Below are 25280 nucleotides of genomic sequence, written 5' to 3'. Positions count from 1 at the left end.
AAACATGGGGGTGGATATGCATGTGATGAGGCAAAGTACTTACATTCTTGTGAGGTTTAGGAAGTCTACATTTTACACAAAATAAAGGGAATGTTAGAACAGAAAAAGGGACTGAAGGAAGCATTGGTTATGAAGATGTCCCTAGTAGGTGGAAGAATGTCTGATTTTGTCTTGTATCCTGTTCTGTTACTTGTAAAGATAAACTTGTAATTCACTATTAGTGTGGAATGGAACAGGCTTTAGTTTTAGGTACTAGACATAGGTACAGTTTTCATGTCCTTGCTTGTGGGAAGTCAGCAATAAATTTCTTTAACGATCTGTGGGGCTTGTTCTTCACAGGAGCCTGAAGTCTTTACCTTCTCCTTTGCATAAGAAGTTAGGGGACATCCTTAGACTTTGATATTCTTTTTACATATATAAGGATGGAATTTGATAATATGAATACAATGAGAAAATGTACCACATAAGAACAGATTTTTTTATAATGAAAAAAATTGGTATTAGTGCAAACTTGACTGTCATCAATTAAAAGTTTAATTGTAAACTCCAGGGTAAGTACGAAGAAAAAACTAAAAGTGAATTAAAAGTATTCTGAAAAATAAACAAGAAGGGAGTCAAAATGATAAATTTTAAAAAGATCACATAATAGTGCAACAAGAGAAGAACAAAACAACAAAATGTAAAAGCCATGTAGAAAACAAATAGCAAAATGGCTGAAGTCCTTTCTTATATAAATGAATAAAAATCTCCAATTAAGAGGTAGACATTGGCACAATGGAAACAAAATACATAATCTGCCTATTTGCTATTCTGTTCTCAAGATACTCCAGATCGAAAAACACAAACAGGTTAAAAATCAACTAATGCAAAAAGTCATTCCATTCAAATAGTAACCTAAAGAGAGTAGGTTTGGTTATATTAATATAACCAATAAGAAATAATAGATCAGAGGAAAAATAAATGAAATAGAAAAAATGAAAACAATAAAATCAACAAAACCAAACCTTTAGTTACTATAACAATAGACACAAATTAAAAACAAAAGGCTTAATTCTTCCAATGGATCTCCCTTTTCTCAGACTACCTACCTTAGAAAACTTGTAATTAAGTTTTTCCTCTCTTTGAAATATATATAAATTCTTTTGAAAACTATATAGGGCTTTTGACAGCTCTATTGCTCAGCAATATCTTTCGAAAGAGCCTCAGATCTTTCTCTTGAATGGTAAGCATCAAGCGAAAAAGCACTCCTATCTCCAGTTTTACTGTAAGGGTAGGAACTTAAAACTATCTACTGTCATAAAAATTTGAGAAATCTGTTTCTACTCTGACTACAGCCAATTAACTAACGTGGTTTCCCCAGTTATCATCATAGCAAAGGATATGTGACAAATGGTGTTCTTAAACCCTTTTACTTTGAGACTAGTGATTGTTTATCCTGACAATGTAATAAGTTGTATCTGCTTGGATACATAAAAACCAGTATGATTTCTTTTTGTGTTTAAAACCTCTTAGTTGATTGCTTGTGATGTGTGTTACAGTTTGGCTTAATGTTTATTTAACAAAAAGAGATTTCTTTCTTTACTAACTTTGTATAGATTTCTGGGTTCACAGGAAATTTCATTTTTTATTTTATTTATTCATCACTAGACTGACAAAAAAAATGAAAAGAACACTCTAATTACTTAAAACTGGCAGTAAAAATTAGGATCATTACTATTAACCTTATGGAAATAAAAAGGATTATGAGGATACTACACTATGTATACTATGGGCAATTATGCAACCAACAAATTAAATAATCTAAAGGAAATGAATTCCTGAAACATACAAAACTACCAAAACTGATCCAAGAAGAAATACAATATCTGACCCAACATAAAACAAATAAGAAGATTGAATCAATATCAAAAATTTCCTAACAAAGTAAGGCCTAGGGGCACATAGCTTCACGGGTAAAGTCTACCAATAATTTAAAGAATTTACACTAACCCTCCAATTTGTGGGGAAAAAAGAAAATAAATGGGCATAGTGTGCGCAAGTCATTCTACAAAACCAGTATTACACTGATCTCAAAGCCAAAGACATCATAAGAATGGAAAGGAAAACTATAAGCTAATGTTCCTTATTAATACAGACGCAAATACCTTAAACAAAATACTAGCAAACCACATGCAGAGATTTATTAAAGGAGTATATGCCATAACCAAATGGAATTTATCCTGAAATAATTTGCCACCACAGCCAGTCCATTTGAGGCATTTGGTTAAGTTCTAATTTACCGTAAGATTTATAGGGGCTAAGGTTAAGTGCTCCACGTTCCACATACCTTCCTTCCTATATGTACTTTTATTTCTTAGAATTTTGTTAGGAGTGCTAGTAACAGCAAACAAAAGATATAGTCTCTGTGCTGCTCACGTTTACAATGAGGTAGGGAACATGGATGTTGAAAAAGTAATAATAAGTATTCAGAACACGGGAGGCCTTGTTGTTCCCCAGTTCTGCAACCTAACTTAGCAGGAGAAAGGGCCGTATTAAAATTTAGCCAAGACGTTAGAGTTAACCGCACCGTTCAAACTTCCAGAGACTTTGCTTGGATAGCAAAGCAGCGCAGACTCCCGGGTCCCGCCAATTATATCTTTGCCTCCGCCTCCTCATTGCTCACAGCCCAATCCCACCGCACCACAATTTATTCATCCTTTCATCCAGTCCTAATTATTTCCCACAGTTCATCGCCATTTGCTGTATAGGAGTCAATCAGTCGGCTGCGCCTGCGCCGTAGGGTCGAAGGCGGGAGCGTGCGAGGAGCGGAAGCCCCACCCGTTGCCGGGACGGAGGCGGAGAAAAGTAACGCAAGCAGACGCGACGCAGTTTGCTTACGACAGAGAGTAAGCGCCAGCAGTTTCTCCGACAGCGCTGTAGCCAGACTCTTATGCGGTAAATTGACCGCGCTTTGCTGAATAGTAGCAGTAGAAAAGGAGGCCCAGTTCCTACTAAGCCGCTGTCACCGCTATGCCCAAGAATAAAGGTAAGGTTGCAGGACCTCGGGACTATGGTTCTGTTTGTCCTGGTACCCCCAACGGCTGTTCTGGGTCAGGGTGACTGTTATTCCTGTACTCGAACGTCTGGTTCGCGACTGTGTGCTGGGGAGAGGATCTGGGACGTTAACTCCTGTTTTTCAATTTGGTCACGTTGGGGTGGAGCCGACGCCATTTTTGTAGGGCCTCCTGCGGGAAAATACGGGTTTTTACTTTTGACCTGTTTCAAACTGATCGCGGCTCCGTGGGGACAGCAGGAGAACTTCCTCGAGGGGCCCGGGGTTCATGGCTGCGTCCCTTTGGTTCTTTTTGCGATTTCCTGGCAGCAGTTTCTAACTTTCCAAGATGATTGCTGGTTTAGTGACTTCAGGCACTCCTGGTGAGGACACTTCCTCTTTTTTTTGTAAACCGGGAAACCTGGAAACGTTTTTAGATTCATCGCTAAGAATATACTCAATCCCAGCCATTCATAGAGTTTAATTGTCTTTTCCTGAAGACTTGTTACATGTTTAGGCAAGCTTTTAACTTTCGTTTTCGATAATAGGTATTGTGGGAGCGAAGACATCTACGTTGCCTTGTATCTGAGACTAAACATTCAAAAATTGGAATTGATCATAAGTTTACTTGCAGCTTCCAAAGTGGGAGACCTAACCTAGATAAAGCAAAACGCTGGCACAATCATTTCTGAAAGCAATTCTCCTTTTTGTGTACCAAACGTGTTCTGTCATTTTTAATGTCCTTATAATTGTTCGGAGAAAACAATAGATAGAAACAAAACGTTTTATTTTTCACAAAGAGTACCATATTTCACAACCTGCAACAAGTTTTCTTTGATTATTCATTCTTGGGACCCAGACATCCTGTGTTCTCCTTTTCTTCTTAACTGCTGGCAGCAGGGATTCTACTTCCTTTTTGTAGTTATTGCCACACCCTGGGGTACTTGGTGGCAGTTCTGTACCTGCCCTATGCAGTACAGTGTTTTCTGGTCATTCCACTTTGCTGTCTGTCAAACCAATTCACAGGTTGTTTTTGTAGTGATGGTTTTATTGATAAATTTTTTCTGGAATAGACTGGGGGAGAGAGTGTCTTTGAACTAAGATGTTAGAAAAGTTTTATAATATCCTGCTAACCTATGTAATTCTTAATTATCTCTCACATGGTACTGGACTACTTTTTCTCCCCTTTTTTCCCAGTGATGAGATTTCCAATTCCCTTACGAGGCTCTGAACTCTAAAGATCGTACTATCTCTCTTATGCACTTAGTTGGCGAAAAGATATTTGTTGGTGTTATTTCCTCTATACCTGATTCTATCCTTAGATTAAATAGTGGGTTCCCCTTAGTGCTTGTGGAGTAAGACTTTTTTAAATTAAATGATGCCTAAGAAACTTCCCATTAGACACTGTCTCCAAAACACATCTGATATATCTGATTTATTAACAGAAAAGCTGTGTGAATTTTGATTTAGTTTAGTTTTAGAAAGAAAACAAAATGTTAAAGTGAACTGTAGTTTCATTGTTGTTTGTTCATTTCTAGTCTTACTGTTTCAAAAGAGAATTTAAAATGGTTTCTATTACATAACATTACAATTGGGGGATGATCAGTGTGTACTTCTGGTAAATTGACAATAAACTTTTTATGTAACATTTGAGGCACATGAAAATTTATGGATAATATAATGAAATCCTAGAAATCCATATCTTTGAACATAAGAATTATTACATAGATTCAATTACAGTCCTCCATTACCCCTTGCAAATCTCTTCTCTTATGCTTAATATAATCACCATCCTGAATTTAATATTTTAATTCTTTCGTAAAGGCAGTCTGTTCTATTCTAGGCTAATTAGTCAAAAGCAAGGCCTGCTAATGTAGAAGTAAAACTTGCTTTTTTTTAAAAAAAATCCAGAAATCTTGTCAGTATTGCCTTTGTGTTGGTTAGGGTTACTCAAGTAAGAATATAAATTAGTGTACCCATATGTTAAATAACTTTTGCTTTGGCCTAATTTTTATTCAGCTCGTTTCCTCTACAAGTCTTTGAAACTCATTCCACATGAGGAAAAAGACATCCCCTGGCCCACTCAAGAAAACCTATAGTAAGGCACTCCCAAACTTAAGGGGATTGCTACATAGGATTTTTAAATAGCCATTCATTTAGCAATGTATAAACTAATCATAAGTTAGTCGTTCGAAAAACTGCCGCACTTTGTTATATGACTCAGTAAGCAAAGCAGGTATGATTCCTGTCCTAATGCAGCTTAAAGTGTAGTTTAAAGTTCTGACATAGTAAATGGCTTAAAATATAGAATACTTTTTTCCATTTCTAGCAAGTTACTTTGGTGTGTCTTAGGAGTGTATCTGATACTGAATGTGGACGAATATTAGATGTCTGTCTTTACAGTGGCCAGGTGCACATATTTTCTTCTGTCTGGGGATATAAGCTTTTTCTTTCAAGTTTTTCCCATTCATCTCTGTTATTACTACCATTTACAGCCTTTCTCCCACCTTTTGGAAGTGACTACTATTTTGGTTTAGGTTCCTGAATAGGAATAAAATGTTATGGAGCAGTACCCCAATCCTGGATTATTTAACAGAAAATATCACAAAGTTATAAAGGCAATAAATAAATCAAAACGTATTTGACTTTACTAATAAGCAACAATTCAAAAATAGAATGCAATATAATTTTAAATCTTTAGCATGGTGCAGTTATAGTGAAACTTATTGGGTGGCACAGTACTAAATGGTAATACTCTTTGCTGATTGCAATTTAAATATAGCATAGCTGACCAAAAGCTTAAAGAAGTGGATATGTACGCTTTAACCCAGAAATTCTCCTTCTGTACATTTATCCTGTAGAAGTTGTTTGTAGAGTAATTTTCAATGCAGCGTTATATAATAACAGATGAAACATTGGAAGAAACTAAAATAAAGGATTAAATATACTATAATGGTAAGAATGTTGGTCTAGGGCTGTAGCTATTCACATGAAAACATATTCGGGGCAAATGAATGAGTAAAGTTGAAATACACTTTAGAAGAGAAAGGATGGAATCTTGTTTTTATTTGGAAAGCATGGACAGAATGTTAAAGGTAAGTATTTCTGAGTAATAACAGTTTTCTTCTTTATATTTTTTATAAAAGATATTTTTTATTTTAGAAATATCCAAACATAGGTGTCCTAAAAGGGTAGGGTATTGTTGATACTTACATCTTGTAACGCTGAGGTCCCCAGTCCCTGGGCCCTAGACCAGTACAGGTCTGTGGCCTGTTAGGAATTGTGCCACACAGCAACACATGAGTGGTGGGCAGATGAGGGAAGCTTCATCTGTATTTACAGTCTCTTCCCATTGCTGTTATCACCACATAAGCTCTGCCTCCTGTTAGATAAACGGTGGCATTAGATTCTCATAGGAGAGAGAACCCAACTGTAAACTGTGCATATGAGGGATTCAGGTTGTGCACTCCTTATGAGAATCAATGACTGATGATCTGAGGTGGAGCTGAGGTTGTGATGCTAGCACTGGGGAGCAGCTGCAAATACAGATTATCATTAGCAGAGAGGTTTGACTGCACAATAAATGTAATGCGCTTGAATCATCCTGAAACCGTCCTTCCTTTCTTGGTCTGAGGAAAAATTTTCTTCCATGAAACTGGCCCCTGATGCCAAAAAGGTTGAGGCCCACTGTAAATGTAAAAAAGGACAAAAACTGAACCTTTGACAGTGTCTGTTAGTATCTTAGTACTATTTGAATGACATAATTTTAATTTTTCTGCATGTGATTTCAAAAACAAGCTTTGAAAGCATTATCTTAGCTTGTTATATAGTTTATAAGATACTATGCACATTATTTCAGCTACTTTTTAAAAAATTTATCAGGTAAAGGAGGTAAAAACAGGCGCAGAGGTAAGAATGAGAATGAATCTGAAAAAAGAGAATTGGTGTTTAAGGAGGATGGGCAAGGTAAGAATTTTTAAATTGTATTCCTTTTATTAACATTTTTTTGTTAATGTAAATTTCAGTATTTTAACTGAAAGAGATCATAATCATAATCCTGAGCAGTCCTATAGTTCCATTTTGCTTTTCTCTATTTCTCATCATCCACACTTCTTCAGACATTGTATATTAAATAATTATTTCTCTGATATACTAAAACAGAATAGAGGATTCATTGGTGAGATTTTTGTAAATATAGGCTTGTTGTTTTATTTGGAAGAACATCACACAACTGAGAGTAAATTTTGGAGTTCAGAGCACATTAAGCATGGAATACTGTTATTTAATATTGCATACTTTAGTAGTAACTATTTGTGCCCTGTTCAGTAGACTGTGTGTATTTGTGAGCATTAAATCCCAGACATTTTTGGGAGCTCAGTTCTTCAGTGCCACTAGAACGTAATAAATAAATATAATAAAAAACATGAATAGTAGCCAACCCTATTGGATTGATGAAATAAGTGCATACCAACATACCAAAAAAATAAGTAAGGTAAATTGACTGGAGCACTTCCTTTTTTTCCCCCAAACAGTGGCTGAACTTGAACATAGAACACTTTGAGTTCAACGAACTCTCAAATATTCTTCACCTGGATTCACCGGTTTTTAACATTTTGCTTCTTTCTCCTATTTTTCTGTTATCTGTATATATATATATTTTTTTCTAACCATTTAAAATTTTTATACAGATACCTAATAACATGAAGTTACAGACTTTAGCCCTAAATACTTCAGCATATGTCACCTAAGACGAAACAGTTTTCATAAGTATGGTAGAATTAGTATATGAAATTTAACTCTAATATAATACTGTTATGTAGTTCTGTATTATCCTGTGCAAATAGGTAGCCACTAGCCACATGTGATTATTTAAATGAAGTGAAATTAAAATTATAGGTAGTGTTTACCATATTATTTAATTTAGATGTATAATTTTCCCATCAAGAGAGGACAACTGTATTGAATAGTGCTGAGCTAGTTATCTATATTCATATTTCCTGATGTGTTTCGATAATTTTCACGATAAACATATTATTTGTTCAGTAATTTAAAATAAAAGTTATATGTTCGTATATAGAATTTTTGATAATCATGTTACAGATAGAAGTAATTAAAAAGTTAACAACTTTTAATTATATGAAACATGTTTTCAGGCTAAAGACACTTGCTGAGTTTTTATCTTTCTCATTTCCATTAGATATTGATTTTACTTTCAGGACCAATTTTCTTATTTTTCCCCATTTCACGATATATGCTTAGTGGTAAGCTAGGCTTACTAAGTGTGGTAAATAAAAGGAGTTCATTGCCATATAACAACTCCACAAGATAGCTTTTCAAATTTATCTCTTATTATAATTTAGTCAATATTCTCTTTTGGGTTAGTTCTGCTCCATTTTTATTTTTGTCATTTAATTGTGGAAGAGACTGCCTTAAACTGGCTAATACTTGTATTCTTGTAAGAGGGTTTCTAAATGACAGTGAAATCAGGATGCATTTATTAATTAAATGTTCGACATTTTACCTAGTAACACCACTCTTGTTTTTTATGAACTTTAGAATAATCACTCAGGTATTCTAAAGTAATTAAAGGAATTAATAATTAAGCTGTTATTTGCCTCTAAAGTTTCTGAGGAAAAAGAGAGCAAAGATTGGGCCAGGGTCCATATTTGAAAGATTGTTGAGCCAGGGTTATAGGGCATATTTTGAAATGAGCTACCTTGATGATTAAAAGTAGAGCCTACAGTCATAAAGCGAATCAATTAATTATTCAAAATTAGTAGATAATTAAAATATTTTTAGTAACAGAGAGTTTTCCATGTAAATGGCATTTTTGAACTTGGACAAATTACTTGGCTTAGTCTTTTATTTATTCTAAAAATAAAGGAGTTAAAATATGTAAGCGTACCTGGGAGAGGTTTTAGAATTTGTTAGATAAAGAATTTTTTGGTTTCACTGGATAAAATTAGAATACACCTTCAAATAGGGTTCTCTTCTTAGAATACATAAACATTTTGCCATTGAGGCTTACTTTTTTTTTTTAACAGTTTGATGTAAATTTATCAGTAAAAATGAAGCTTCTAGTAAGAGTTTTCAATTATTGCATTTTAACAAATGTTGAATAGTATCTGATCCTCTTTTATTTTCTTTTTCCTAAGAGTATGCTCAGGTAATAAAAATGTTGGGAAATGGACGATTAGAAGCAATGTGTTTTGATGGTGTAAAAAGGTTATGCCATATCAGAGGAAAATTGAGAAAAAAGGTAGGTGTGTAGATTTGTTTTACTTCAATAAAAAATTTGCTATAAAAAGTGGCTCTACTTTAGATACATGGGTCAGGCAGTTTATTTTTTGAGTTTCCAAAAGACTTCAGTAGAACAGTGATTCATATGACAGTATAAATAAGAAAAGAGAACTGTTGGTCATAACTTTTCAAAGATTCTGTTTACAGTGAATTATTTTCTTCTTTTATGTTGTATCCCTGCTAGAAATGTTTACTTTGGAAGTAGAAAAAAAGGAAACAATCAGATAAGCCCAACCTATAACAAGTTGTATGGACTCAGTTAAATGTCAGTGCTATGAAAGGGGGGGAAAAAACCAACCTGGGTGTTATAGATTAAAAGAAAACTAAAGAGACATATAATACAGTGTATATTCATTAGATTTTGGATTGGGGGAATTAGTTAATAGTATTAGGAAAATTCACATATAGAATAAGTTCCTTATCACAGCACATCAGGCAGATCTATAAATCATTATTTAAAAGCTTCGTCAACTCTGGTTTTATAATTAAAAAAATATTTTTGGTCTGTTAATCCTTTCTTTTTTAAAGTGGTGGCACTTGTCGGAGCCTAGTCCATTTGGGCTACTATGGCCCGAAATACCCTTGACTAGGTAGCTCATAAACAGTAGAAAGTTTTTCTCACAATTCTGGAGATGGGAAAATCCCAAATCAAGTCAGATTCAGTTTCTGGTTAAGGCGTACTTCCTGATTCATATATGACACCGCTTTGTTGATTCTCGATGTAGAGGAAGAGATGAACAAGCCCCCTTGGGCCTCTTTTATAAGGGCACTAATTCCATTTCTGCAAGTTCTTCCTTCATGACCTTAGCTCCCAAAGGACCCACTTCCTAATGCCCCTAATCTTAAGAGTTAGTATTTCAATATAAGCATTTTGGGAGACACAAACATTCATACTATAGTAGGGTCAATGTTTATGAAGATTGTTTGCTAAGTGGCTGTGTTTGTGTAGATAGGTAATTTTTCCATATTTTTTTATAATTAAATATCTTATGAGTAGTTTGATCATTCCTTTGGACTTTTAAACTCTTAGGTAGTTGAAATAAAATTCTTATATATTTTTAACATCCTAAATTTAAAAATTTGAACAAATTCAAATGTGTACCTTAGTTTTTTATAGTGTACCTTAACTATACGCATTATATTACTACTCTCTGTATTTTATGTATATGTATGTGTGTGTGTGTGTGTGTGTGTGTGTGTGTGTATGTACAGATATATATGAATAGTTTTTGTCTCAAAATTTACTTTTCCCACAGTGGGTGAATATTTTTTGTGGGAAGACTCACTTCAGCATTGTTCTTTTTTTAATTTTTATTTTAAAATGAATATACACTAAATTTCCTTTTATAGGTTTGGATAAATACCTCAGACATTATATTGGTTGGTCTACGAGACTATCAGGTAAAAATTACTTTTAAATTTTTACTGTCTTTGTACATAAGTCACTAATATTTAGGAGTTGCAATATTAGCATCTTTGAACAATTTCAGCCCAGTATGTTTTCTCACCATTTTGCCATCGATATTATTTATTTATTTTTTTGCATAACTTTGTGGGGTCCAAGGCAATTTTGTTTCGTGTGTAGATTACATAATGGTGAAGTCAGGGCTTTAGGGTATCCATCACCTAAATAATGTACATTGTACTCAGGTAGTTTCTCATCCACTCTCCTCCCACCTCCTCATCTTTCTGAGTGTCCATATGCTATAATTCTACACCTAATGTGTTTGTACACATTATTTTGGTCTAAAGTCTAAGTATGATGTTTCTTAGTTCATTTCGTCTTGATTATCTGTCTTGTGCTGTCAGTGGGGTGTTGAAGTCCTCCACTGTTACTATATTGGTGTTTATCATTTCATTTAGGTCTAGTAGTATTTGTTTTATGAATCTGGGTGTGCTGGTGCTATGAGCATCTGTATTTAGAATTGTTGTATTTCTTGCTGAGTTGATTTATCATTATATAATGACCTTGGGCTTTTTTTTTTTTTTTTTTTTTGTTAACTTTTTGATTTAAAATTTGTTTTTTTCTGATGTAAGTATAGCTAATCTTGCTTGCTTTGGTTTCGGTTTGCATGGAATATCTTTCCGTGCCTTTAGTTTCAGTGTATATGTGTCTTTATATCTAAGCACATAGTTAAATCATGTTGTTTAATCGGTTCGGCTGATCTACTAAGTGGGGGATTTAGTCCATTTTTAAAAGGTTTACATTAGTATGTGAAGTTTTGTTCCTGTCTTATTGTTAATTGTTTTCTTGTTGTTTCACAAACTCTCTGTTGTCTTTGTGGTTTGATGGAATTTTGTCATGTTGCCATTTGATTCATTTTTTCTTTATATGATTGTTTTATAAGATCTGTGAGTTTTATATTTCCTGTGGTGAATATCAGCTTTTTGTTTCCATGTTTAAGACTTCTTTGCTCATTTCTTATAGAGCTAGTATAATGGTGACATATTCCATCCATTTGCTTGTCTGGGAAAGAAAGACTTTATTTCTCCTTCATTTATGAAGCTTAGTCTTGTTGAATATAAAATTTTAGGCTGGTGGATTTTTTGTTTTTGGGTTTTTTTTTCATCATTTTGAAAATGCCGTCACATTCTCTTCTGGCTTGTACTGGTACTGTTTCTGCTGGGAAGTCTGCTGTTAGCCTGATGAGGTTTCTGTTATAAGTGATGAGACACTTTTCTCTTGCTGATTTTAAAATTCTTTGTTTCACTTTAGCTTTAGACAATATGATTATAATATGCTGTGGTTAGTCCTGTTTACGATGTATTGCCTGGGGATTGCTGGTCCTCCATTTCTGGCTGTCTGAATCTCTTGCTAGAATTGGGAAGTTTTCATCAGTTATTTTCTTAAAAAGATTTCCTAAACTTTTTGATCTTTGTTATTTCTTGAGAATACTGATAATTTGTAAGTTTAGTTGCTCTATGTAGTCCTAAAGTCTCAAAGGCTTTATTTATTCTTTTTTCTTGTTTTTATTTGACTAGATTATTTCAAAACACCTGTCTTCAGGTTCTGAGTTTGTTCCTGCAGCTTGGTCTAGTCTGTTACCAAAGCTTTCAAATGTATTTTCTAATTCCTTTATTGAAGTTTTTGGTTCCAAAATTTGATTTTTTAAAGATATCTATATCCTTTTAAAACTTCTCCCACCCCTGGTTAGTTTTTATTTACTCCACAGAGTTTGTTGGTGCTACTTGTTCAATGATTTTTACCAGCTAATTCTGTGACTGTTGAATGATATTGGTTAGCTTGGTAGGCAGCTTATGTTTGAACTGAGATTTCATTAAAACCAGTAAGTCATACCACCCTTTGAAGGTGAACTCCGCATGTTCCTCAACTCTCACCCACATGTCAGTAAATGGACAACTCTTCCTAAGTCTTCATTGCATGCTGTGCAGAATCTGAAGTTCAGTCAGAGCTGAAAGATTAGGTCTGTCTTAAACATATTCACTACCCTGAACATGTGTATGACCTTATAGATTTGCAGAAGTATTTCAAATCTCCTGTAGAACTCTCATTCCAAACCTTTTCCTTTTATGTTATTTGTTTACTTTTTTGTTTGTCTCAGGGGTTATTATCATTTAGGTGTTGCAATGTTAAAAAATTGCCAAAGATTCTTTTTCTTTTTTTTTTTTAAATTTTAGTAGAGATGGGGTCTCGCTCTTGCTCATGCTGATCTTCATCTCCCCACCTTGAGCAATCCACCTGCCTCAGCCTCCCAGAGTGCTAGGATTACAGGCATTAGCCACCGCGCCCGGCCCCAAAAAGATTATTTTTCAACAAAAGCCCTGGAGGGTATATATTAACAGTAAATAAGCTCTGAATCTAATAAAGAAAAGCCTTACAAGTAAGAGTTTCCAAAGATGTAACATGTAATCCATGAACATGTACAATTATTATGTATCAATAAAACAAAACAAAACAAAGTAAGAGTTTCCAGGAAAAGCCAGATAGTTCTCTGGAGAATGGTCTAAATTTCTAAGAGAATCTGAAGGAGCTTCAGACTTGTTCTTTGCCCTCCAGTGGCCTCTGGGCTTTCATGACTACATGAAGCTGAAGTGGGAGTTGTGGGAATAAGGAAAGTTAAAACGCCTCAAAGCTTTTTCTTACTGAAATTCACCTACTTTACTTGAATAAACATTTGTCATTATTCCGTGCGTTTTATTAATTTTTAGAGTTCTGACTAAATTGATTTTGACAGTGTTTTGATTGCATTTATGAAGGATTGGATTTTAGGAGGTCCTTACTCTGCCATTCTTGCTGTCACTGCTATTTGCATCTATTTTAATAGATTTGATTATACATTGGTTTTCTTTTCCTTTTTTATATTCCATATAACATCTTTAAAAATATAATATTTTATATCCATTGTTATTTACATTGTAATCTTCATTTTAACAAAATTCCTTTTTGTTTTGTTTACACATTACAATCAGAGCCATGTTGATTTATTTCACATTGCCATTGTATCACAGATGATACATAGATCCTCTCTTTGGATCTTTTTTAGGTTAATTGTAAGCTGACAATATAAACTGTCACCTCCAGCTGAGTCTAATAAAATGCAGTGTGTTTCAGTATTTTAGTACAGTTCTAAGTGGTTGCATCAGCAACCCCCCTCCAAAGAGGTTTTAAAAATACACTATCTTTGGGGAGATGAGGAGTAAGGGGAGGGGATGGAGGTATGACTGCACGGTGAGTTCCAGGCGCACTGTCTGGAGAATGGACATGCTTGAGGCTCTGACTCAGGGGGATGGGCGGGACATGGACAATGTATATAACCTGAGCTTTTGTACCCCCATGATGAGCTGAAATAAAAAAAAAAAAAATTATAATAACTTTAAAAAAAAATACACTATCTGACTTAACCCCAGGTTTACTGTCAGTCTTCAGGAAGTAGTTCTCTATTCTTAAAGTAACACAGACAATTCTGATAGCTAATCTATCCTAAGAACCACAGGTATATAGAAAAGCATATTACTTTTTTGTGGTCATTATAATATTTAAGTTTGAATTGCAGTGTAATCTAAAAAGGCTTACAAAAATGCAAATATTTTTTCCTTTTTCTTTCTTTACTTAAAATTTCAGGAGACTCCTAAGCAAAAGGTAACACTAGTAAAAGATTAGGTTTGTTGTTCTGCTTTTATTAAAGTGAAATGTGTAAATATATTTCCTAGGCTGTTAATCCCTGTTAGTCATTCATGCAAGCCTCTTCCTACCTATTTAAACTCAAGAATGTTTATCAGAGGGTAGTAGGGTAGGTGAAGACAGCAGGAGACTTTGTCTTAGAATAGTAAGTGGGCTTTTCCTTAATGTGTTTAATTTGATTAACGTTCATAAGTATGAAACAACTGCTGATATTTTGTTATAAATGATTATTAAAGTTATTTGTTTATTTCTAAGGATAACAAAGCTGATGTCATTTTAAAGTACAATGCAGATGAAGCTAGAAGTCTGAAGGCATATGGAGAACTTCCAGAACATGGTATTGTTGAAATTATTATATCACCTCTTATATGGTGTCATTGTTTGTTGATGTTTAGGTAAAGGAATTTTGATAGACTTCTTTGTTTTACATATTATTTGAATGTGTACTCAATTAGCTTTAAGTATCCCTATGTATATGTCATAATACTAATACTTGAGAAAAAGCAAGTGGAAATCTCTAATAAATATTCTTTTGGTATGGAGCTTATGAACTTATAAGCTCTAGGTTTGCATATAAACTAAAGGAATACATTTTTTATACTGGTTTTTAAACAATTCTCACAAGACAGTTTTCTTCTAAGTGAGAGCAACAATTATAAAACAAGTGTTGGTATTTTAGTTCTTAGCATGGTTGTATCCATAGGATTATTTTTAACAAATAGTTTGTTTTCTTTCCTAAAAACAAACATAATATATTCTCACTGCAGAAAACTTGAAAAAATTAATAAAGACCCTTTTAACATCAAAAACATATACACTAATTTCTAAGCCCAAATATTTTACTTGGTGGCTGATTACGTTTTTCATTCCATTGCATTTCATCCTGAAAATAAAATTTTTAAGTAAACATGAAGATGCTGATGAAACTATTGGCATTTTAGGAACTTCTGGAATACCTAGGAATTGGACCAAGACCTCCATTTTCATTTTTATTCCTGAGAGAGAAGCTGATGTGACCAAATCTTTCTAACTGATTTGGTTAGTCTAAATAGGTTATGAACTAACTTTTCTAATCTCTGGAGAACTTTATACACATTGAAGATAAGTTGCTCATCCTGTGGTCAAACCAAACCCTCTTTCACACATACTTGGAAAATGGATAGGTATCTTAGTTAGTGTAATTAGAGTCTAACTGCCTGCCTTATTAAAAATACTTTATATTTATGTAAAAGTAGGCACTAAAACCACCTTTTGAATGAAACAAAAAATAACATGTATGCTCTTCGTTGTTGTAATGACATAGTAACCTATGAATTTTGTTATTTTATTGTTAGTTTGCTCTGTATAATAGAGTTATTAGGTAGAAATTAGGAAGACTTTTATTGTAATGAAACATTGGTTAAATTGAATCTTGTAAGAGTCTTTTTATATAGTTTAGTATTTTATGTCAGACCCATTTTTTTTCATGAGCACTTTATTTTAATAACATCTTGATTATGTAATAAGCATACTTGTTATTGTCTTAAGCTAAAATTAATGAAACGGATACATTTGGTCCTGGAGATGATGATGAAATCCAATTTGATGATATTGGAGATGATGCGGAAGACATTGATGATGTAAGTAGATGACCCTTACAGGTTTTGGTTTGGGATTATCTGTAAAGAAATCAGCTCTTTTCTCTGAAAATGTTCTTTAATGTATGAGTGTTGAATAGTTAAATTAAGGACATATTCTGAGAGTTGGTAATGAATTTGAGTATTCAGTATAATTCATAAACCAGCCATTGAAAATGTTTATATTTTTGAAACTTTATAATGCTTTGTAATATTTTTTCCATCAAAAAATCAATGTTAGCTTTGGCTATAGACACTCCATAATCATAACTTGTATAAATAATAGTACCTAAAGAGATAGCTATTAATATTGTAGCAGTTTTGAGAATGTCCTTTTATTCTTAATTGAAAGGTTAGGATTTTAAATATCTTGATTTTTCTTCCCTTTCTCCACCTGTTTGTATGGGTGTGGAGGGGGGAGGAGTGTATGTATAATAGTGGTTTTGCTACACTTCATTTGGGTCTTGGCTCTTTTTTAAATATCCCTGTAGTTCATAAAAATTTAGTTCAGAAACCACCTGTATACAGATTCAAAAATAATAATGATCGATTGCATACTTAGATGAAATTTGAGAATACCTAAAGCAGTTCTTGAAAAAGTTTGTGCAACCACAGTTCCCAGAGCTCTTAAGAATTACAAAGGCCAGTCTTTGGAAAGTCTGGGTCTAGGCTGGGTGCCAGTGATACTGATGTTTACACTCCATTAGGAACTATTTAGATAGACCAGTTATCTCCAAACATTTTATTCTACAACATCCTTATTAAGAATATATTTTAAATGTTCAGACAATTTCAAAGAATTTTCAATTGAAGTAAACCTCCATAGACTCATCCATATACTTCCCAAGATTCTACAATTTATATTTTCTTTACTTGATTTATAACTTCCATCTTCCTATTCATGTAGCATTTCACCTTATAGTTTTACGAATTTCCAAACCACTTAGATTACTTACACTTTGAATTAAATAAAAATTGATTCATACCTCCACTGTCTACATGCATTTATAAATTCAAAGTTACATAAATTTGAAAGCATACTCAAAACTAGGAAAAGAAAAAGAATGAGAATTAAATACATTGTTTTAGTATTGTTTTTATATTTCCTTTAGGGACCCTGAGCTGGAGGGTTTTTGTGATTTAGTAGTATTAACAATCATTTTCTGTTGGTAAGAACCTAAAATGTAACTAATGTTTTATGGATTAAGGGTAGAGTTGAACATTTTGACTGCTGAGCTGGGGATGAAGTCCTCTTTAGAAAATTGAAGAACTTATGCAGAATGTAAGCATGGACACAATAATACATACACAGATGACAGTCAAGGGTATAGGGAAGGTTCAGGAAAAACCTCAGGAAAAAAACCTTCCTGAATGTGTGCCAATTCTTATTTTGGAACTGGACCCTGTAGGCTAGAACGGATGTTAAGACAATAGTCATTAAAGGAATAAATTTTAGTTATTTTGAATATTTTAGTGTAAGAGTTTCTTTTGTTTATTACCTGAAAACCATATGGAAGATTTATAGGTGTTCTAGTTTTACTCTTGTGACTAAATTGACTCAGAAGAAAATTTGGTTAGGATCATACTTCTCTCATTCTCTTTGTCTACCCTTAAAATATGAAATCTTTAAATTACTAGCACAAAGGGAAGGAAGGATATTATTAAGGATATTCTGCACAACATACACACGCGTATATATAAACACACACACAGACATTCTGGAAGAAAACATAAAATTTACTGGCAAAATAAAGACATTGAGAAAAATCTAGTGTGTAAAATATTTAGTTGAAAAGGATTTACTTTCAGATAATCTTAAGGGTGTCTTCATGTATTGTGAATGTTGTAATAAAAATTATTTTTCTATGGACCTGATGTTCTTTTCACTTGCAGATCTAAACTGAACTCAATGTTTACATTCCAAGTTTTCTGAGGATTGTTCTACTGTTGGGATTTTGGACATCACCTGTTAAGAAGATTAAAATTATTTGGCATGTAGAAATTCATTTAGAGTATAAATGAAGCAGACTGACTTATTTTCATTGTTTTAAAGTATTTATTGTATTTCTTTAAAAGCTGAGGATGCTTCATTATCTTAAGTGAAATGTTAATACTTTGTTGTTTTGATGTAATGGAACTTAGGGCTAAAAGATTGTAATATCTGCTGTTTACTTCTGTGACTGCTTCATATCCAGTTTGCCTTACAGTTATTGTGGATTATAATATAGGCCCTAGTTCCAACTAATCTGTTTGGCTGTAGAGAGTTTTTTTGTATGTTCTAGTAACCTAGATGTTCCTTTGAGATTTTTGATAAAATTTAGGAAAAACAGATACCTTAATTTGGAATCAAAAAATATAAGGATTTTTTCATATTTATGTAGCCATATGTATTTTTATACTATCTTTGATACCTTATACATTTTCATCAGTTTATGTTGCCACCATCCCTAAGGAAAAAAGCATTTCAAAAATGCAGTTTTTAAAACATTATAATTTTAAATTTGTAAGATACGTAGAAATTCAACACTAGATATTAACCAAAATTGGAAATATTGATATCATTAATTGACAATGTTGTTACTTAACCTGCGGAAAACTTTTTATGGTAAGGTACATGGAATATTTTTTACTATACAAAATAGGGTATCTTAAAAGATGTCATTTTATTTTTAAAAGTATGCATTGTAACTCTCGGTTTTGGGCTTTATGAAAAATTAAATTGCAATTTATTAATGAAAAACTAATTTCATAATAAATTCTACATTCTGAGCCTTTGTCAAATTATCCCTAAACTGGGATAAAGAAAGGGAACAAAAACCAAAATATGGGTTCTGTTTTCTGAATGGAAGCACCACAGCTAAGTAATATAATAAAGTGCCATGTTGAGTATAGTTTGACCTTGCTTTGTGTTACTGGTGTATTATGTTGTGTGTGCCAAGTTTTTGTGTATATATTGCTAGAAATTTAGATCATACTCTTCCTTTTTAAAGTTTTTTTTTTTTTTTTTTTTAAGCTATTAGGTGTAATGTAAAATTAACCTCTGGGCTCATAAGACTTAACTAGGCAAGGTTTAATCTTACGAAATTATAATGGAAGACATTCATGAATTAGTTTATGTTCTCTTAAAAATTTTTCAGCAATGAAATTTTATTTTGAGATGTGGTCTTGCTCTGTTACTCAGCCTGGAGTACAGTGGCACAGTCAGAGCTCACTGCAACCTCAAATTCCTGGACTTAAGTTATCCACCTGCCTCAGCTTCTGAAGTATTTGGGACTGTAGGTGCACACCATCATGCCCTGTTAATTTTTTTTTTTTATTTTTTGTGTTATGTTGCCCAGGCTGATCTTGATCTCTGGCCTCAAGTTATCCTCCTGTCTTGGCCTCCAAAAGTGCTGGGATTACAGGTGTGGGCTACCGCAGCCAGCCCTGTAATGAAAATTAACATAAAAGGAATATTCCTTCACTGTGTTTCAATAATACACGTATAACATATGTAAGGTACAGTAAACTTTCATGTGGCTTCTTCTCACTTTGCCATAATTTCAGTTTAGTGTGAAAATTTCAAATCTGAGGCCAGAAGGGCTGGCTTTGAATACTCTTCAGAAAGCAGCTTTTAAGAGTTGAATTAGTTTGTGTTTATGGGTAGCCCAAACTTCCTGACATACTTAATGCACGTAAAAGTATGTTGCTGAATTTATAGTATGTATTATCGCCTTTCCATATTTTGCTAAGAAGATGAAAACTGCATATGTGATAAAAGCCACTCAGATTTTTTTCTTGTTTCTTGCCATTTCTTTGAGATTTATGATCATAAATATACTTGGTTACAAAACTTGTTATTGATAGTTTAACTTAATCCCAGCTATTGTCTTCTAATAACTATATGGTTGGTCTGTAAAAAGTACAAAATCTGGAATCATAATTAAACATTAAAGTGAACTGATGTTATATCTCATGTGCCACATTACTTGGGAGAATTATTTTGATAACATTTAATAGAAATTTTATATTTCCATTGATTTGATTATATTTCCAATATGAGATGAAAGTATTTGGAAAGGGTTTATGTTGTTTGATTCATGCAGTATAATGATATAAGTTTTGCTCATAATGAAAAAATGTTTAAAAGACAAACTATTTATATTGATACTCATTAACTTTAGTGCTAAGGAGGTGCTTAATTTGCTGGGGTTGAATTTTTCATGAAATATTTATTCCACTTTCAGTTACAGTACAAATATATTGAATAACTAGGGTGGCTAAATAAACTAATAAGCATTTGTGTAAAATGAGGTGCCAACATGTAATTGTTGGGTATTAACCACTGAATATCCAGCCTCTAATGACCCTGCCTCTTAAGGAAAGTGTAAAACTATAAGTGATGGAAAATTTTGTATTTTATTAAGGAATTGCCATTGGTTTTCTTGCCATTTCTTTGAGATTTATGATCATAAATATACTTGGTTACAAAACTTGTTATTGATAGTTTAACTTAATCCCAGCTATGTTGAGTAAGTATTTAATTAGGTATTTGCTATCAGTTCTCAAACGTAGGTAAACATGTTTAAAAACCTAACTATATTTATCATTAATACTTCTGTTTTATATACAAATCGCAGTCCCATTTAATAGTAAGTTTCGCTTGACATATAAAATATCAAAATGAAAGTGAGGTTATTTTTTACAACCTGATTTAGGCAAGGCACTGTGGCTCACGCCTGAAATCTTAGCATTCTGGGAGGCCGAGGCGGGAGTATTGCTTGAGGTCAGGAGTTCGAGACCAGCCTGAGCAAGAGCGAGACCCCGTCTACTAAAAATAAAAAGAAATTATATGGACAGCTAAATACATTTTATATATATGTATACACACACACACACACACACAAATTAGCCGGGCATGGTGGCACATGCCTGTAGTCCCAGCTACTTGGGAGGCTGAAGCAGAGGATGCTTGAGCCCAGGAGTTTGAGGTTGCTGTGAGCTAGGCTGACCCCATGGCACTCTAACCTGAGCAACAGAGTGAGATTCTGTCTCCAAAAAAAAAATTAATTTACTGTCCTTAAATTAGGATGAACTTAATTTGCATTAAAGGTCTCTTAAAATTTAACAGATCACTTCATGTTTTAGATTTTCCTTAAATTACCATTTTATTCTTCATTTTTCTTCCTATTCAAAACATAGGAATAAAATTTTTCAATTAAGTACTACCACAAATTTCATGAGATTGTAGCCTAACAGGTATGGAATTAACTGAGCCATTTGGGAACTGTTTTGGTTTTTTGTTTTCCTCCCACACTGTCACACCACCACACATGCACATTGCTACACAATGTGATAGAGAAGTAAGGAACACAGGTTGTGGAATCAGACTCCCTGTACCCAAATCCCCATTCTTCCCTTTACTGGCAGGGTGACCGTGTCTAAATTTCTTCAACTTGTTTGAGTTTAGTTTTCTCATGTGTAAACTAGTATTGGTAATGCAGACTGGCCTTGCTTTTTTTGTTTGTGTTTTCCGAAGAAACCTTGCTTTGCATAATCAAGACCACAAAGTGGTAGTTAGAAGGTAGTACGTAACCACAAAAATGGCTGCAAGGTGAAACTGGGAAAAACAGTATTCAAAAATGAAAAAAATTATAGTTGCTCTGTGATTGTTAAACCTTCTTGTTAAAACATCAGAAACTCACATTGACGTGTAATTAATATGGAGAGAAGTGAAAAGTAAAACTAATATTTACTTAGCACACTAATTTAAAATATTGGAGGCATTGAGTACCAAATGTTTTGTTGGAAAACAGTAAGAGTAATTCAAAAAGTGCCTGCATTCTCCCTATACAACTTATGATAGAGAGTGAGCATCTTTTCTATGCCTTGGCAAATTATCTTATGTACTCCTGAGTTTCACTGAGTTTTGAATATCCAGCATTTAATCATTGCACCTTTAATGTTATGAAATATGTCTAAGAGTTTTTTGTTTGTTTTTGTTTTGTTTTTTGTTGTTTTGTTTTTAATTCTTTTTTCAGCATATTTTGGGGGTACAAAAGTTTAGGTTACATATATTGCCCTTGCTCCGCTTGCCTCCCCCAATCAGAACTTCAAACGTGTCCATCCCCTAGACAGTGCGCATCGCACTCATTATGTATGTATACACCCATCCCCTCCCCCACCCACATCTGCCCCATACCCAATCAGTGGTATTCCTAAATGTGCTCTTAGATTATAATGTGAAATTTTTCCGTGTGTCAGTGACATCTTCTGGAATGTCTGCATCCTTTTTGCAACCATTTTTCTCTTTTCAGTAAGTTCACTTAATATTTCTGGTTACGTATCTAGGCAGAATGTTGGCCATATCAGGATTCCCACAATCACATATTTTTTTCTTCCTTTGATTCTATTTCCTTTGTTACTGTTTGTTTTTCTGCTATACTTTATTAGCCAGTTGACTCTTTTATTATCCATTTTTGTGAAATGTCACCTGGGTGTTTCACTGGTACAGAGGAAGGCATACAACTATTCTCTTTAATATTTGTGAACCAAATAATACATGCACACTGACAGTTACTGATCTGGATTACTGAAGAAAGTTCTGGAGGTACTAGAAAAAGTGATGTGATTGCTCATTGATCATGATGTGCAAATATTTTTTGAATTTAATATAATTACAGTGAATACACCTTGTTAACTGGAATTTGAACTGTATTATTGGAGGACTGGTATTTAAACCATGGTGACTGTAATCCTACACAAAGCAAGAACTGTTAGCAGTATTACCTTATAGAAATTGTTGGAAGGGTTAAATGAGCACTCATTTGCTACACTTAGAGTGAGGCTTGTCATTTTACCTTTGATATCCAAGACTACATAATTTTAAATAGCCATATCTTTTATATTTTGTATTTATTTTTCCAATTCTTAATAGAACGTGGAGTAACTATGTACGTCTTAACACAGTATTTAAAATAATTGCTGTCAATCTTACTTAATTTAACTTAAAAATGGAGTTTTGTTAAGTTGCTTGAAGATACTTTGCAAAGTGGCTGTGAGGATACGTAACTGCTCTACATTCTTATGAAAGTTTATAGCTTTAATATTGATAACTCTGATCATATTTTATTCTCAAAGGCCTTAATAAGGCCTTTGCAGTAGGTTTTGAGGACTCATTAGTACCAATTTCACATAAAGATGTTTTCTTTCCTGTTATATTTGGAATAATACAAAGAAACAGCTGCAAATTATTTGGAATTGGAAAAAAGAGTATGAAATAGCTTCTTCAACAGTTGACTTTATCTGTTCTTTGGTATGTTGATCTGAGGGGAATTTGGCCAGATTCCAAATATAGGGTTGCATTTTCTGAGTGACCTAAAGAAGGCATTTTCTAGTGGTAAGCTGTCAGTTGAAAGTCAAATTTGTCAAATTACCAAAATAACATTTTAAACCATACTATATTTGTGCAAAGACCTATATGTGAAATAGATATGTTACTTCTTCTCAACTTCATAACTTTTTTAAAAGGCCAGTTTCTTTTCAATATGTGTTCAGCTCAGTTCACAATTTAATAACGAGGATTAAAAAGAGAACAAGATATGATTAAAGTCCCATTACTGTGTAAAACAGCTGTGTTTCTAGGTATAGAATTACTTAAATATTGAAGAGTTAGGTGGGTTGTATGTTCTCTTTGACCAACTGCTTTGTAAACTAATGGAGATTTTCTTTCTAAAGAAGGTAACAGTTGTCATTATAGTGTTCCCTGCCTGCTTAGTATAGTTTTTTTCTATCGGAATGTATTAAATGCATATACTGTATTATATGTTTATTTTAGTTTCTGTCTCAATGGCATTTTAAATTTTTCTGACAATACTGTTGTTTTATTAAAAAGTTACTAATAAAAGCCTTAAATTAGATTTGGGTTAAAAATGAAAAAACAAAAACAAACAAACAAAAAAAGCAAGTTGTCAATTTTAAGTAGAAAGGAAACATTTTTTTTTTCTTTTCTTTATTCCACAAGTTACTCCTTCAACCATGCGTGAGAATTGGTGTAGCGTTCATTATCTGCCATATCATTTCTAACTCAACAGACTTTTCTTATCTGCTTACCCATTGGCCTGCCGCACACAGGTGGCTGCACAAACACACAGTTGTCACTATACTTAAGTATACTTCTAGTCTTGGTTAATGCCATCAGGAACAACAGTAACCCACAAACCATTTGAAATTTATTTGACCTTTGTTTCCATGAACTTTTCTCTAACCTTACTCAGTGCCTCATTCATGATCCTCCAGCAGATTGGAAAATTGAATGCTCCTGTGTTAGAGTTGCTTACTCATCTATTTTCAGATTGTTACCATTTGGTATGTGAGCTGCTAAAATGTGCGAACCAATCATAATTTCCCCTGTGCTGAAGCTCTTAACAAGGTGGAACATAAAACCTTTCCATAATTACTGCTGTGGAAGTTGAAAGAATGACATGTGGATGAATAAATTTTGAAAGAAAACTAAAGGGCTGCAAGGATGAAGAAATTTCCCTTTCTTTGCTATATAAACTGTTAATTACACCCAATATTTATCATGGGACTTCTGAGCAATCTAATCAGAAAATATTTTGGTCCATACTATGACTTGGAAGTCTATGTATTAATACTGATTACATAAAGAAATACATTGTCATATTAATCTGCAATGGCACCCTTTGTATGGAGAAATTCTTTATTCACTGATGAAAATAGCATTTTTTATTTTCTTTCTTTTTCTTTCTTTCCTCTTTCTCTCTTTATTTTTCTTTGTTTCCTCTTTCTCTCTCTCTCTCTCCCTTTCTTCCTTTCTTTTCTTCCCTTCTTTTTTTTTCTTTCTTCTTCTTTGTTTCTTCCTTCCTTCTTTCCTTTCTTTTCTTCTTTCTTCTTTCTTTTTTTCTTCCTTTCTTTCTAGCCACAGCCCACTTACCTAGTGAGAAAATAGCATTTTGTGGGGCATTTCAAAATAAATGATGTAGATGAGAACAGCAGTTGCTTCTTTCTTGTAAAGTAACTTTTTTGAAAAATAAAAATGAAAATTCACTAACATACCAGAGTATGAACGTAATGAATCTAATTTAGCGATCAGTGATCTTCAAGTATGTATATATGGCCTGTCACCTTAAGTATTACATACCCCTCACCTGATTATTTTAACTGAATTATATTTTACCTGTATTTGAGT

At 33.4% G+C, this 25280-nt stretch overlaps 1 protein-coding gene across 2 annotated transcripts; it reads left to right on the top strand.

Annotated features, from left to right (window-relative positions):
- Window positions 1-2866: 2866 nt before the first annotated feature.
- On the top strand, window positions 2867-18992 carry LOC123629021 (eukaryotic translation initiation factor 1A, X-chromosomal). 2 transcript variants are annotated; one of them, XM_045538959.1, is made up of 7 exons: window positions 2867-3025; window positions 6914-6997; window positions 9187-9290; window positions 10682-10732; window positions 14730-14811; window positions 16002-16093; window positions 17984-18992. In XM_045538959.1, exons 1-7 carry the CDS (start codon window positions 3010-3012, stop codon window positions 17987-17989), a joined length of 435 nt encoding a protein of 144 aa, XP_045394915.1. In that variant the 5' UTR covers window positions 2867-3009; the 3' UTR covers window positions 17990-18992. The 2 variants fall into 2 exon arrangements, with proteins under 2 accessions (XP_045394915.1, XP_045394916.1); XM_045538960.1 differs by lacking the exon at window positions 6914-6997.
- Window positions 18993-25280: the final 6288 nt, after the last annotated feature.

This window comes from Lemur catta, chromosome Y (assembly GCF_020740605.2).
Source record: "Lemur catta isolate mLemCat1 chromosome Y, mLemCat1.pri, whole genome shotgun sequence".
Classification (NCBI taxonomy): Eukaryota; Metazoa; Chordata; class Mammalia; order Primates; family Lemuridae; genus Lemur; species Lemur catta.
This window is presented reverse-complemented; position numbering and strand designations above follow the sequence as displayed.